Genomic DNA, 15,058 nt, shown 5'->3' with positions numbered 1-15,058 from the left:
TGGGAAGACAGCGAGCACCTCTTTTTTTATCGTAAATTTCACAAAACAGACCTGGCATTCATCAGGAATGCTAAACGTTAAAAACTCACTGAAAATTTCCATCAGCCTCCCGCTCCCTTCACTCCTTCTGCCTGTTAGGAAGTGGGGAGGAGAAAAGGAGAGGGAGAGAGCGTGATGAAGGAAACGCTCCAATGCTCGGAGTCGCAGTACCCCCGAACTCTAACCCGTGATAGATTGGTTGCTCCTGCAGCGTGACAGACGAGCGATTGATGGAAGGAATGGCAGATAGATGAAGGGAGAAGCAGAGAGAGCAAGTGTGAGGGGAAAATAGAAGGGAAAGAGGCTTTCTTTACGATAATGTAAATGTGAGGTGCTATTTAAGCTTTATTGACATATAAACATCTTTCATTTACAGCATTATGCTCAGAAAAAAAGGTACAAAAGCTGTCACTGGGGCAGTACCCTTTCAAATTGTACACGTTTGCACCTTATTTTCCTATTTTAGTACCTTAAAGATACATATTTGTACCCAAAGTTTTCATAGTCGTACCGTTTGAAAGTAATTTATATAAATTTAAATCTAAATTTATCTGTAAATGCAGATGAATTGCCATAGATTTTTTTGTTTTTTTTTTCAACCCTTTAGTTTATAATTTATGCTCAGTTTTTTCAGGGTGTTTAATGGCAAAATTGGGCAAGTTGCACTGGAGAGGAAAAAAATTAAATTAAACCATGAAAATTTTCCCTCAAATATTGCTAGTACATAATTCACAAATCACAAATTATTACAAAGAAATGGCAAGTAACAATTTGGAATAAACATTAAATACATTTTCAAAGACTGAAATAGTATGTTCTACTCGTAATATATATATTTTAATGCAATGTACTCTGCTTTGCTTTGAAAATGTGTGCCAAATATATAAATGTAAATAGATATTCAAGCTGTAAAGCTTACAGACCTTTCTAGGCAGAGAAACATCTAGTTATGTGTTACATAAATTTTGCATGAGTTATAATGTTTACTTGCTGTTCAGGATTATAAGAGCTGAAACATCGGCATGGACAAGATAAATGATTATATCACACTTTTAAAACAATTAGATTTTTGTTTATTTTACAAACTAACAGACAAGTTGAAATCATATTCTGTAATAATCGATAACATCTAAAGCTTGTTTTAGATGCAGAATACAAAAAAACCCAATCATAATCTATTTATATAATATTGAGTATTTATGATCAAATCCTTGCAATTCCGTGAAATATTCATGACATCATGTGTTTTCAGAGCACAGGAATGATTTTTCACTAATTTCATCTGAGATCTAATCTTATCAAAATTCTGGCATGTGTCAGGCCTGACTTGAGGTTTGTGTGTCTCTGTAATGGAATTTGTCTCACTGCACAGAGTTTAAGCACAGCTAGTGATTCAGTGCAGCAGGGCATCTGGGTCTCTCTCTCTCTCTCTCTTTCTCTCTTCCGCCCTCCGTGGCACAAGCGTCATTTGTTGACTGGCAGGCTGAGTGCCAGGAGCAGCATCAGTAAAATGCTGCTGAATTATACAGCCTTTACGACTCGTGCAATAAAGCAGCAGTTTAAAGGAAAGACATCGCCATTTAAAGCAAAGACATAGTGTTGTTCTTTAAAGCTTTTATTGTCTGTAAAACAGACTCACAGTGATTTTCAGGGAAGGACCCTACACTAAGACGAGCTTAAAATGAATGTGAATCTGGTGTGTGTATGTGTGTGTGTTCTCATAGGGATGTATTTAGGTGTGTGTGCATGTTTGTGCATGTCTACAATGTTGCAAACATGCTAAACCCACTATAAATCACAAATGCAAGTATGTGCATCTATATAGTGATTATATATACACATTAAAAGTCATTTAAATCCAAAATTCCATAATCCATATTCTCATGATTTTTATGACATATTTTTCCCTTGGATTTGCGTATATATGTGTGCGCACACACACACACACACACACACACACACACACACATATAGGGAGTACTTTTATTTATACACATAGTATTCATTGTACTGCATTCATAATCACAATTATATTGTGAAAAACAATTATTTATACCACATACTGGATGTAATGTCTTTATATTCATTTGAGAATAGGAATTACAAAAAAAAGAAAAGAAAAGAAAATGAGAATGAAGCTATAATAGGCTTAAATGTCAGTAATATAAACTCACAGTGTGAAAAAATAAATAAAATAAAATAAAATAAAAACTGATCATCCTAGTTAGTTAACCCAAGTTGATTAAATTAACATGAATATAACTTCTTATTTTTTTGCCTTATGATTTTGTTTTTGTTACATTCATCCGTGTGTGTGCAGGTATGTTTTTGATGAATTGCTGGTTGCTGTTTCTTACTCGCTGTAAAGCTGTTTAAGAATCCGGTCACATTCTAGACCGGCAGTAAAAGAGCCCTCTCCCCTCCCTCCTCCTCTCTCTCTCTCCTCCCTTCATCGTTTTCTCCTTCCCTGTAGCTCTTTCACACTCCTTTCTCTATGTGCCCCCCCCCCCTCTGTGCAGCTGATAAACCCTCTCACTGCGTTTCCAGGTCTGCCACCCTCACATCAGCTAGACACTGATCTCTGCCAAGCTGTCAATCAAACACAGCACAGACGGTTGATGCGCAGGTGAGAGACAGACAGCGCGCGCGAGAGAGAGAGAAAGAGAAAAGAGCTGCGAAGGTCTTTCTTGATTCGTCAGCGTCTCTATGATACACTTTCTCCCCGTTTTATGCCTCTCACCCCTTCATCTCCTCTCCGTTTCTTGTTTGCGTCTTTTGGTTTTTGTTTAGTTTCGTCTGCCAGTGTAAACATCCCCGTCTCGTCCTCACAGGTTTGACACGCGGGTGATTGACAGCCGCGCTCAGGGGCGTTCAGTCAGCGCGAGGGTCTGAGAAAGCGCGCACTGACAAACAGTGCAGCGTTTTAAATGTCATTCTTCATATCTGTCCACTTCAGAGTGTATGTACAACCCGTACCACACCGCTGCAGACCGCCACTCCACCACACACACACACACACACACACACACACACACAGGGACCAGAGACCAAACCAAATCTACTTATCGTGAGCTCCTTTGTATTATTTCTTTCCGTGCTTGACACACAAGAAAGTGAATAATCCGGTGCAAGCGATGCGATAGCGAGCCAAACAAAAGAGAGATTCAGCATAATACCATTCATCATTTTCAGCAGAATACATCATGGTGTGATATAATATGATGGGCATGGTGCATAAAACTATTTACATATTTTGTTTGTCATTTATTAATTTTGGAACGTTTTAAAAAAAATCAAATGTGCACCATAAGATATTTCTACTCGCCATGCCCATTAAAATGACTTTCATTAAAGATTCCCAACCGTTTTTAGTCAGCTAAATTTAAATTAGCTAAATAATTTACTTAATTTATTTAGTAATGAGAAACATTTCAGTCGCTTTCTCCCCTTTGGAATGTTGTTAGAATATGTAGTTCGAATTTTAGGGCTTCCGGTTCCATCGTCCTGAAATCAATGGTTTTATAAAAAAATTATTGCGTGTTGGCTTAAATACCTGAAATAAGGTATTTGGTTAACACAAGCTAAAAATATTTGGTTGTTTTAATCTACGACATAAATTACACCAGTATCACCTCTTGTTTTTTTTTTAAGCTTTTACTTGTCTTGAAAAAGGTGGTTGCTAACAAGTGGCTAAATGAGATGACAGAGGTTGCTGAACAGTTAAACTCATCTACTTAGTCCACTTTTACAGCCTCATTGTGTTTATAATTGCACTCTTGCAAACAATTCAAATGTTTATTTTTTATTTTTTATTTTTTTATAAAGTCTGAAGTAGGCCTAATTGTCAGAAGTTTAGTGATGTTGAAGTCATGTGACCATGGTGATGCTTCTTTAGAGCCTTTTATTAAGGTTTCAAAATTCATAAAAATGTGTGTTCATTTGTGAAAATGATTATGATGCACAAATGTTTAAGAATCATATACTTGAGCTTATGTCCTGCAATGGAAAAATCCTATTTGAAACCAGGGTGATGCTAACTTCCCGAATGGCCTACAAAAATACGGCATCACTGCATTTTGAGAATGTTCGCTGTAATTTGTGTAGACACCTTTACTTTGTGACTTGCTGAATAACTGATCAGTTGGAAACATAACAGCTGCAATCATGTAGATCTGAACAGCTGGAAATAAGCAGGCTTAACGTTCATGAGGTCACGTTCAGTACAGCATTAGCATCACATTCAAATTGCAGAGCTATAATTCATATACAACATAGCTGTAACTCAAACATGCAAGGCATCATTCTGTCGGTCTCACCTCAGCAGGGGCCAAATAATTTCACCATCTGAAATTCAGCTTTATTCAACCTTTCATTATGTAATTACACTCACACATACACACAGACACAGAGACTTGAGCAAATGATCATCTAATTGCTGTGGAGCGCTTAAGTGTGTGTGTTGCTGTCCTTGTTGATTTGATTCTGTTTCAGTCTTTGCATCCGAATGTGATGTGTGAGGTGTTAGTGTGTTAGCGCATTAGCGAGGTGTCGGAACGAGGGGCCCATCAGCTCGTTAATGAGCAGAAACGCTAATCGTGTTTCACACTGACACAAACGCAATTAAAACATCTGTACCGCGGCGACCTGATCTCGCACGTCTTTCTCTCCCTTACGCTAATGCTTATGTTTTGCAAACAGAGAGTGAGAACTATAAGGCCCTGTTGACTGTTATTATGACAACTGTCAATCATATTGGCGTTAAAAGTCTTAATTCACAGCAGTGATGATTGATGTATGTCTTTTTCCTAAATGACAAGAAGCAAATGTGAGTGGCTCTAACCTGTACAAAAGCGGCTGGCATGATGCTAAAGGGTTCAGAGTGAGTGTTGGCAGTTTGCTAAGGCTTGCTAGGTGTTCTCTTGTGAAAAAGAAGTACACTTACAGCATACTTTCACTTTAAAAAAAGAAATGAATATTAAAAGAATCTGAAGTGGGAAGTGAATAATGTAATTGCATGTTATCAGCTAGTAAATAATAATAATAATAATAAAAAATAATATATAAAAGAATATATTAAATTAATTACATGAAATATGGTTAAAGTGTTCTGGCAAATAATATAAATATATATTTGTAATAATTAATTCCAGTTTAGTACATTTAAATTAGCTTAATTAAAATTTCAAATAACAGTTGAAATTATGATAAATATTGATATAGTTATAATTCAGATATACTGTGCTTTAGTATTCAGTCAACAGATCAAAATAAGTGTTCTTATTTAAAGCATTACAAAAATTATTAAAACTTTTCTTGACTTTAAAGTAAAACTTTTAATTTGACATTACAAATTTCACATTTCAAAAGAATATTTAAATGTGTTATGAAAACGTTCTTTAAGCACACTTTGCACACAAAGTGGCCTTTTATTTTATTATTTTTATATAATCTGCAAAAACAAACTTTTAAGATTTGAAGTACACTACAAGTGTACAGTCAATACAATTAAGTCCACTTGTTTTACTCAAGGGGTCTCTATGGTATTCTAGCTTGGCATAAACTTCTACAGAATCCATTTTTCCTGTATTTAAAACTTTGACAATGTAAAAATTTTAAAACTTGCCTCTTTTTCAAAAAGCCACACAATTTGAAGTATCATTCGTGTCTTAAGGGCAAGTTTAATTCTTCAGGTTCAAGTCCCTAACCTCAAATATAGGGATGTTTGCATTCCCTTAATAAGAAAATACTAATGCATGTGCAATACACATGGATACTGCTGTTATGTATTTGTGGTCAAACACACTCAGTATGCAGACAAGGCCTTTAACAGCCTAAAAAAACATCTGCTCTATGTAGGGGAGAGGGGTTGCTTATTTATTATAACAAATTAAAACCAGCCTATAGATTATGATATTCTGAAGCTCAAAGCTTCGCTACCCACTTACTGGCAAGAAAGCCCCACCGGCGCTGCCTCGCTCTCTCCGTTACACCCACAGCCCTCCCTTGTCTTCTCTAAAATGATGCATGGACGCTCAGCCCAGTGTTGTCCTCGTGATGGATTGGAGCACTTTGGGAAAAAATTTCAGTTCATGGCCACCCTTGAGTAGAAGCTTAAGTAAGACTCTCTTTAATATTGTAATGGAGAACTGAGAGGCATGGGGAAAAATGGACCCCTATGGATGATCTAATGTATGAGATGAATCCCAGGTCACTTTGAGAGGAAGATATGGGGCGGTTTGGTATAGATGCACTTTATTCAGGCCTCTGTGGAAAGAGTTGCAGAATAGGTCCGTCACAGTGGGATTTCTGTGATTTCTGTGGACGGTGAGAAGTAATTATACTACTGGAGAGATATCAGAGCACCTGCAAGTGTTTAAAACACTTGGATGGCCCTTATGCGACCCATAGGCCCTGATATTATTAAAATACTTAATTCAGTAACTAATGGTATTAAACAGGCCAGACGTCCATTATTAAGCCATGCTTTTTAAAATATAACTATAGAAAACAGTCCAATTATGGGTCACACAAGCTAATGTAGTAACAAACATAAAGAATTGAAACCCACTACCATTGGCTCCAGTATGATAATGAGATGGTAATGAAATGATAATTGTATGGTAATCCGGCAAGGTTATTCAGTAGGGGAGGGGAGGTTTCTGGCTGAGCAACTGTCAAAATGTCACGCCTTAAAAACATTAAAAACACTGTTTGAAATACACATATTGAAGGATAATGCTGAATGAGATGGTTCCCTCTAACTAATAATTTCAGACTCAAATAATGCAAGTAACAAGCTGATAAACATTTATACTGTATAGTTTACACAAACAGGTATGCCTAATGATAATAATAGCAAGAATACCAAATATACAGGACATAAGAAGACTTCCAGCAATCTAAGTTACTGAGAAATTATAAATAAGGAGCGCCTCACATATAGTTTTGAATGATAGTAGTTGAAAAATTCAAATGTCGCGGCGCCCTCTAGTGGTGTGTAATAGTAACAGCGTCGACACTAATCACGACTGGCCCCGAGTCATTTCCACCACAAAAATCACAGAAATAAATTGTAGGCTTTACATTACGGACTTTCTCATTACTTTAAACAATTGGAGCCCAAATAAAGTTTATCAAAAGTTAATGTACTTCACTAAGGAAAAACTGCTGGCATGCGGCTTGCCCGTCATTTGCGATTAAGCTGTAATTTTCACAAATTATGCAAAATGATTGAACATTGCTGTTGGAAAAACCAGCATATGCTGGTCAGGTAGGTTTTAAAAGCATGGGTGCTGGTTTGAGCTGGTCCCATGCTGGTTCTAAGCTGGTCACTCCTGCTCAGGACCAGCACATGACCAGCTAAGGACCAGTTTAAACCAGTTCATGAACGTCTACGGACTATCTTAGACCAGCTCAAACCAGCATCCAAGCTTTAAAACCTACCTAACTAACCAAAACCCTGTATTTTTCAACTGGATGTTTAATTGTGTATTAAGGGTACATAAAATAGCAAAACAATTCTATAAATTTAGGTAGTCGATTAAGGAGCCGCTTTATTTCTTTAGTTAGTTTTAAATATCATTTCCATTGGACCTACATTTTAATGTCCAGTAAGAAATATTTATGACTGGTTGGTACCATCCACCATTTACGTACCAGACATCTCGCAGGTATAGCAAAACTAAGTTTTGAATCCAGTATGAAAAAGGATCCCAGTTGACATTTTAAGCGTTTGCGCATTTACCAAAATACATTTATTTATGCAATTTGCAGGTGCTTTTAAAGCTACTTTTACAAATTTGTTCAGTTCATGCATTCCCTGGGAATCAAACCCTTGGCTTTCCTTGTGGTATAATGTATAACAACACATAGCATTGAATCACTTGTGTTTTTCCTAAATGTAGTGCACTCAGGAGATAATAATGGTGATGATGATTATTCAACTTTTATGCAACACTGATGTGCCTCTTTATATAGTTATACAAATATTTCCTTTATCAAATAGGTTAGAGAAAACCCTCTGAACTCTCCTTCCTCCTTCCGTTTAGTAACCCTGACTGACCTGTTCTTACATTTAAAAATACACTCTGTATAAAACTAAAAAGATTTTTTTTATGGTCAAATTAAATGCAAATAGCAGGTTCTAAACAGAAGCTGTGTTTGTTTATTTTGACTGGTTTTGTTCTGTGTGTGTGTGTATGTCTGGTATTGTGACATTGTGTCTTCAGTTGATGTGATTACAGTTTCAGGTCATGGAGCCATTGTATGCATGAGTTATTTATTTATTTTAAATATCAAATCAATTTAGTTAAAAAAGTTAATACTACAGCATAACCAGTAAACCATAGATCGGTACAGACAGGCACCAAACAACTTTTACAGTAGATTATTTCATGCGTAACCTATGCATCATTATTAGATTATGCAAATATGAGTTGTTATACAACTGGGAGGTTTTTGCATTCTTGGATTCACTTCTGCATTGTTAATTGTAATTAAAATCTTTCTGAATGTGGGGTTTCCTCCTGTGTGGAATGTTTCCTCTTGATCTGAACTGAACAAGGCATCTGTTTCTAGAGTAACAGAGGAGGAAACAGAGACATATATTTTAGCCAGATCCTCAAGCTCACCCAGTCTGCTGAGAGGACAGAGAGAGAGCTGAGGACTCTTGTTGAAGAGGCAGAAAAGGTGAACAGACAAATAGACAAGGGGTGAGACACACAGATGAAATGAAGATGTATAACAATAAGATTTGGTTTGGGCTTTTTGCCATCTTGGGAAGTTTGGGGGGTTGTGACTGTAGACCTGCTTCAGGCTCACTGGAAGCCATGCAGTTAGGGGACATCATGTTTGGAGGACTCTTTCCAGTTCACCAAAGCTTCAAGATCGTCAACACGACCAGCAATCCCGTTGAAAACGTGTGTGAAAAGTGAGTCTTACATTAATAATGTCAAATTCTAAGAAATTTAAACTTACATAATTCTTATGCATTTATATCTCAGACATCTGGAAGAATGAAGATGTTTTAATGTTTTTGAAATATATCTCCAAGGCTGCATTTATTTTACAGTAATATTGTGAAATATTATTACACATTATTGTCACATGACCTTTCAGAAATCATTCTAATGTACAGATTTGCTGCTTAAATATATATGTATATTTTTTATTATTATTATCAATGTCAAAAATTGTTTTCTGCTTAACAGTGAAACCGTGGAGCGTCACCATACAAAATTTGGTTTTAAGTAAAATTTAAGAAAAAATAAAAAAGAATACTTTTATACAAGGATGCATTAACTGATCATTTCCACCAAAATGTTAAACAGCAGAAACTGTTTTCATCACTGATGATAAGAAGAATCATTATTAATAATTGAGCTCCAATTATAAATGATAATAACTGATATTAAATAATGATTGTTGATTGATTGGTCTTTCTTCAGACTGTGTATAAAAGACCTTGTTCTAAATGACTGAGTAAAGCACACATGCCTCCTTCCTCTTCCCCCTGACAGCTTCACCGTATCCAGGTTGATCCAATCTCTGGCGATGACTGAAGCGGTGGAGGCCATCAACAAGTCCCCCATGCTGAATGGTCTCACATTAGGCTACAAGATCATGGACACGTGCTCTGATGTGACCACTGCACTGCAACACACCGATATCTTCATGGATAAAAATTGTGGCAGCACTAATTCATTGTTTCAGGCTGTTATTGGAGAGTACCATTCTGAGGTTTCCATTGCTGTGGCGAGGTATCTGACCATGGGTTATATGCCACAGGTATGTTTTGTTTAATTGACAGATCAATGACTAACAGTTGAGTAACCAATGTCTATTATGTCACACATTGTCAGAATTTTTCAGTAATGCTCTTCTTATTACTATTATCGCAGATCAGTTATGGTTCAACAGCTGGGGTTTTGAGCGACAAAACCCGTTTTCCGACATTCAAGAGGACTGTCCCGGAAGATGACCACCAGGCTAAAGCAATCACCAAAATTTTGAGGTACCACAACTGGACTTGGATTGGCATAATAGCCACAGACGGAGATTACGGCCGATACGCCGCAGACCAACTTGAGGCACATGCCATTAAACAAAATATATATGTGTCATACCGAGTTGTGCTCCCTGATTTTCTCAACGATGAAAGCTTAGATTCCAAACTCAATGAAACTATCGAAAAAATCGCAAACACTTCAAAAGTTCAAGTCATTGTGTCTTTTGCCAAATCTCACCACATGTCTTGTTTGTTCAATAAACTAACTCCCAATGCATCTGGACGTTTCTGGATCGCTGGTGATAGCTGGTCCACGTCACTCAATGTGCTAGACAATCGTCCCTTGAATGAAGTTGGAAAAATTCTTGGAATAATCCCATTTTCAGGGAACATCTCTCTTTTCAGAAGATACCTAGATAATCTGGATCTAAACCCTGACTCACAATCAAACAACACTATCCTGCAGTACTTCATCAAAGGAGAGCTGAACAAAAGCAGAACCATCAAAGAAATAAGAGAAACCCTGCAGAAAGCTGTAAGTCCTAGTGCAGTGTTTAGTGTACAGTTGGCTGTGAAGTTTGCTGCTAATGCTATTAAAGACATCTGTTCTCGAAAAATCTGCCGTGGAGGCTTTGATATTCAACGCTCTGAGGTAAGTCATTTTATCTGTTATTTGATGTTAAACCAAATAATAAATATTCAAAAGCTTAAATATATCATCAACTTTTCCAGCTAAATGATGCCTTGGCAAAGACCATGTTCACAATAGATGATGAGAAATATTCATTCAGCAAATCTGGAGATTTGGATACTGGTTATGATATCAACATTTGGGAAGCAGCACTTGAAAAAAATGCTGAACTGGTCAACAATGTGAAACTGAAGACTGTGGCACGCTACATGATCAAGAATGAAAGCATGCTTTTCTTGAATGACACACAGAGAAATCCTCTGGAAGATTTCACAGTGAGTTTCTGACGCCACATAATACAGAACGAAGTGCTGTGAGGAAAGATAGTATGAAATCTGGTTCATTAAATGGATAGTTCACCCAGAAATAAAACATTCTGTCATTAACTACTCGTGTCATTCCAAACCCGAATGACTTCCTTTCCTCCGTGGAACACAAAAGAGGATATTTTGAGAAAGGTTTTGTCCATATAAGTCCAAAACAATATCAAGATTCTAATTGACTTTCATTATACTGACATAAACACAGAAGAAAGGAAGTCATACAGGTTTGGAAAGACATGAGGTTGAGTAAATGATGACTGATTTTTTATTTTTGGGTGAATTATCCTTTTCGCACTAATACATTTTGCAAATATGTTGTTTAATCTGAAATATCATACAAATAAACTATATATTGAAATTGAAATGTATATGGTATTTGATCAAAAAAAGTTTTTTTTGTTTTGTTTTACCCCAGGGTCGTGTGATTTCGCAGTGCTCTCCAAGCTGTCAACCTGGATTTAGAAAGGTTTTTTCTGTAGACAAGCCCATCTGTTGCTATGAGTGTGCCAAGTGTCCAGTAAACACCTTTTCAAACCAAACAGGTATAAATTCATTCAAATAAAATTAAGTCACCTGCACCCATTGTAGGTGATAAAACATTACAAGTAATGCAAATTACATAATCAGATGAAGATTTTTCAAGCACTGGTAAAGTAACAAACTCATTTAAAATTGACAAGAAAATATCAGAGTAACTTTGTTTTCCCAATTATTCACTGACACCTCTCCTATCCCTGTGTTGAGAGAAGTTTGGAGTGAGGTGCAGAGGCACTTCCTTCAGGCTGATGCTTATTCATTTCACTTTTGGTGTGAATTATTAAAAATAAATAAGCAAGCCCAGCTTAGGTAACAAAAAGTAATGCAAAAGTAACAATGCTTTACTCTCCATACAAAATAACTAAGTAACGCAGTAGGTTACTTTTTTTTAAGGAGTAACAGTATCGTAATGTATTACTTTTTAAAAGTAACTTTCCCCAACACTGCATACACCAGCTTCAGACCTGGCAAAAACATGAAGTTCTTTCATTTCAATACACATCCTTTTACATAAACATATAAAAACAAAAACTGTAAAATGCAATTATGACCATAAGGCAGTTGCTTCTTCTCATTGCTATCTGGGATATAAATAATAATAAACAAATTCTGTCATCAGTTAATGACCTTCATGTCATTTCAAACCTGTATGCATTTATTTCTTCTTCGGAACACAAAAGAAGATATTTCAATATGGTTCATCACCAAACACTTTCGGTTCCCGTCGATTTACATTATGCGGCCAAAAAATACAGTAGAAGTCAATGGGAACTGAAACTTTTTGGTTTTGAATGACATGAGGGGGAGTAGATGAATTTGAATTTTAGAGTGGACTCCGATCCATTAACACAATTTCAGATTCAGCAGCATGATGAAATGAAATGATGTTTAACAGATGTAACTTTTCATTCTTCTCCAGATGCACATGAATGTATAGACTGTCCAAAGAATTTCTGGTCTAATGAGAACTCCACCACTTGCACTCCCCAAAAGCAAGTTTTCCTGTCCTGGAAAGAGACATACTGTGTCGCCTTAGTGGTGTTTGCTTGTCTTGGCCTCCTTTTGACACTGATTGTGATGCTGGTGTACTTAGTCAGATGGGATACCCCGGTGGTCCTCGCAGCCGGGGGTCCCATCTCCATCCTGATCTTGCTGTCCCTGCTCGGGACGTTCACCAGCGCCATCTTGTTTGGTGGGAAGCCCACAGGCATACAGTGTAAAACCGGACAGGTGCTATTTGGCCTGAGCTTCACCCTATGTGTCTCCTGCATCCTGGTCAGGTACTTTAAGGTACTGCTGGTCTTCCAGAATGATTCCGCTGTCAAACAGGTCATGAAGAAACTCTTCCTGCCCTACTGGATCATTGGTATTTGTGTGCTTATCCAGGGCATCATCTGTGGTCTCTGGTTGTGGTTTGAACCACCCAAGGCTTCTAATAGCTCAGTGATCAGGTCTGAACTTGTCTTCCATTGCGATGAGGGGACAGGGCTATACTTCGGACTCATGCTGGCCTTCATTAGCCTTCTGGCTCTGGTGTGCTTTGGATTTGCCTTCCTGGGACGGAAGCTTCCCCAGTGCTATAACGAAGAGAGGTGCATCAGCATCAGCATGCTCATCTACATTATCAGTTGGGTGGTGTTTGCCCCCATTTATGTGAACATAGTTCATATTACCCAGTACAAATCTGCCATTCAGATGATTGTGATGCTCTTTTCTGCATACGGGATACTCATCTGCCACTTCATGCCTAAATGTTACATCATCCTATTGAAAAGCGAGAAGAACACCAGAGAGGCTTTCACAAGGGGCATTCGGGAGTTCACCAGACGCTTCAACAGAAGTTCACGAGTGGATCGGCATAGAGCTGGACTCGACCGGCCAGAAAGTGCATTTACTATTGACTCTGGAATCGAGAATATAATAAATGGGGTGTACTCAAATCCCTTCCCAACAAGCACTATTTCTTCATTTCACCTGTCCATAGATAATCTGCCCCACGAGGTCAGTGTGTCTGGAGATTCCTTGTACGAGTTTTCAGTGTCCTCTGGATCTTCAGCAGAAATGAATGAGGAAAACCAGCAACAACAGACTTTAAGCGGCTCCCAAAAACTCCTCCAAAGGATTAAGAATAACCGTACTGAGCTCAAAAGGACCTTAAGTGTCCCGAATTTTTAAGCAATAATTTTTTTTTTTTTACAATTACTCCACATATACGAGTTGAACATGATGTTCTCTGTTCTCTCACTGATCTCAGGTTTTAAAAATTTTTTTTTTTTAATTATGCTAAATTCTCTTGTCAGAATAATCTTGTTTAACCAATCATTTAAACAAAAAAGAAGCTCCACGATGTTTATGTTTGACATGCTTTCTGTGATTGTTATCAGTGTCATCATTGTTTTGAATGCTCTGATTTAGCATTTGTATATGTGTTTAAATCAGGGAAAACAATAAATACAAACAATTAATAATTAGAAATGTCAATACAGATATGCTTATAGGGATGTCATCTCAGGGGAAAACAATAAAGCTTTTAATATACAAATACGTTTTTTTTCTGTGAATCTGTAACCAAAGCAATTTATGAATGAATGAATTATATAAATAAATTAATTTAAAATGAACTAAATAATTGAATAAGCAAAAAATAATATATACTATGATAATATCAGTACTGAATTAATCCATACATTCTCCAAATATTTGGGATGCTGGATCAAATCAACAATACATTTGAAATGTTTAATAAAAATATAAAGGATATTCACAATTTAAAATGTGGGGAGAACTGTAAAACACTGCTTTATTGGTTCTGCAGTAATACACCGAAGACATAATCTGTGGCATTTAAATAAACAGTAAATAAATAATTTTCCGTACAAATCTATTTACAAAGTTTGTCTTTTTGTTCTTATTTTGGGGCACAATGACTTTACTACTTCAGATGCAAAACAACCTACTTTAATAGCATTGTGTAAACCCCACCAGCATCTCAAGCAAAGCCACTTTGATTTAGTAAAATAGATTTACTGCATTTTATTTCTGCTCTCTAAATTGTTGATACTGGAGAACAGGGCCATAGCTGGGGCTTGCAGTGCCCCGGTGCAGTTTGTACCAGTGGGCCCTGTTTGAAATTGTTTAATTTTTATGTTCGGTCTAGTTATTTATTTGTGCTTTACCAAGTACCAATTACCAAGTAATGCTTAATTTTGTTCAGCCTTTTAATTTGCAATTGAAGAAGAAACACTTAAGCAAAACATGGTCAGGTCAAAGTGTCTGAATATTTTTTGGTCGCCAAATTATTTTTATTTTTATCAATTTTACTGGTAGTCCACTATATGAAGAATTTTGGGGTATAATATGTCAGAGCTGACTTTATTTCGCTATACTCACTTACATACATAATTATGCAGGGATCCTTTAGCTCTAACCCTATTGAAACTCACCTGAGCATGCTAATCAATG

At 36.8% G+C, this 15,058-nt stretch overlaps 1 protein-coding gene across 1 annotated transcript; it reads left to right on the top strand.

Moving 5' to 3' along the window:
- The first annotated feature begins 9,557 nt into the window (after positions 1-9,557).
- LOC132098324 (G-protein coupled receptor family C group 6 member A-like) lies at positions 9,558-13,785 on the top strand. Its single transcript, XM_059504464.1, has 5 exons — positions 9,558-9,825; positions 9,939-10,697; positions 10,778-11,011; positions 11,475-11,601; positions 12,516-13,785. Exons 1-5 carry the CDS (start codon positions 9,592-9,594, stop codon positions 13,769-13,771), a joined length of 2,610 nt encoding a protein of 869 aa, XP_059360447.1. The 5' UTR covers positions 9,558-9,591; the 3' UTR covers positions 13,772-13,785.
- Positions 13,786-15,058: the final 1,273 nt, after the last annotated feature.

Source organism: Carassius carassius, chromosome 22, assembly GCF_963082965.1.
Source record: "Carassius carassius chromosome 22, fCarCar2.1, whole genome shotgun sequence".
NCBI classification, from domain to species: domain Eukaryota; kingdom Metazoa; phylum Chordata; class Actinopteri; order Cypriniformes; family Cyprinidae; genus Carassius; species Carassius carassius.
This window is presented reverse-complemented; position numbering and strand designations above follow the sequence as displayed.

Bases quoted from the DNA above. Each gene is read 5' to 3' on its own strand.
- LOC132098324 (XM_059504464.1), top strand. From the start codon at position 9,592: ATGACTGAAGCGGTGGAGGCCATCAACAAGTCCCCCATGCTGAATGGT. The intron at 10,698-10,777 runs GTAAGTCATTTT...CAACTTTTCCAG, and splicing joins TTGATATTCAACGCTCTGAG to CTAAATGATGCCTTGGCAAA. The intron at 11,012-11,474 runs GTGAGTTTCTGA...GTTTTACCCCAG, and splicing joins ATCCTCTGGAAGATTTCACA to GGTCGTGTGATTTCGCAGTG.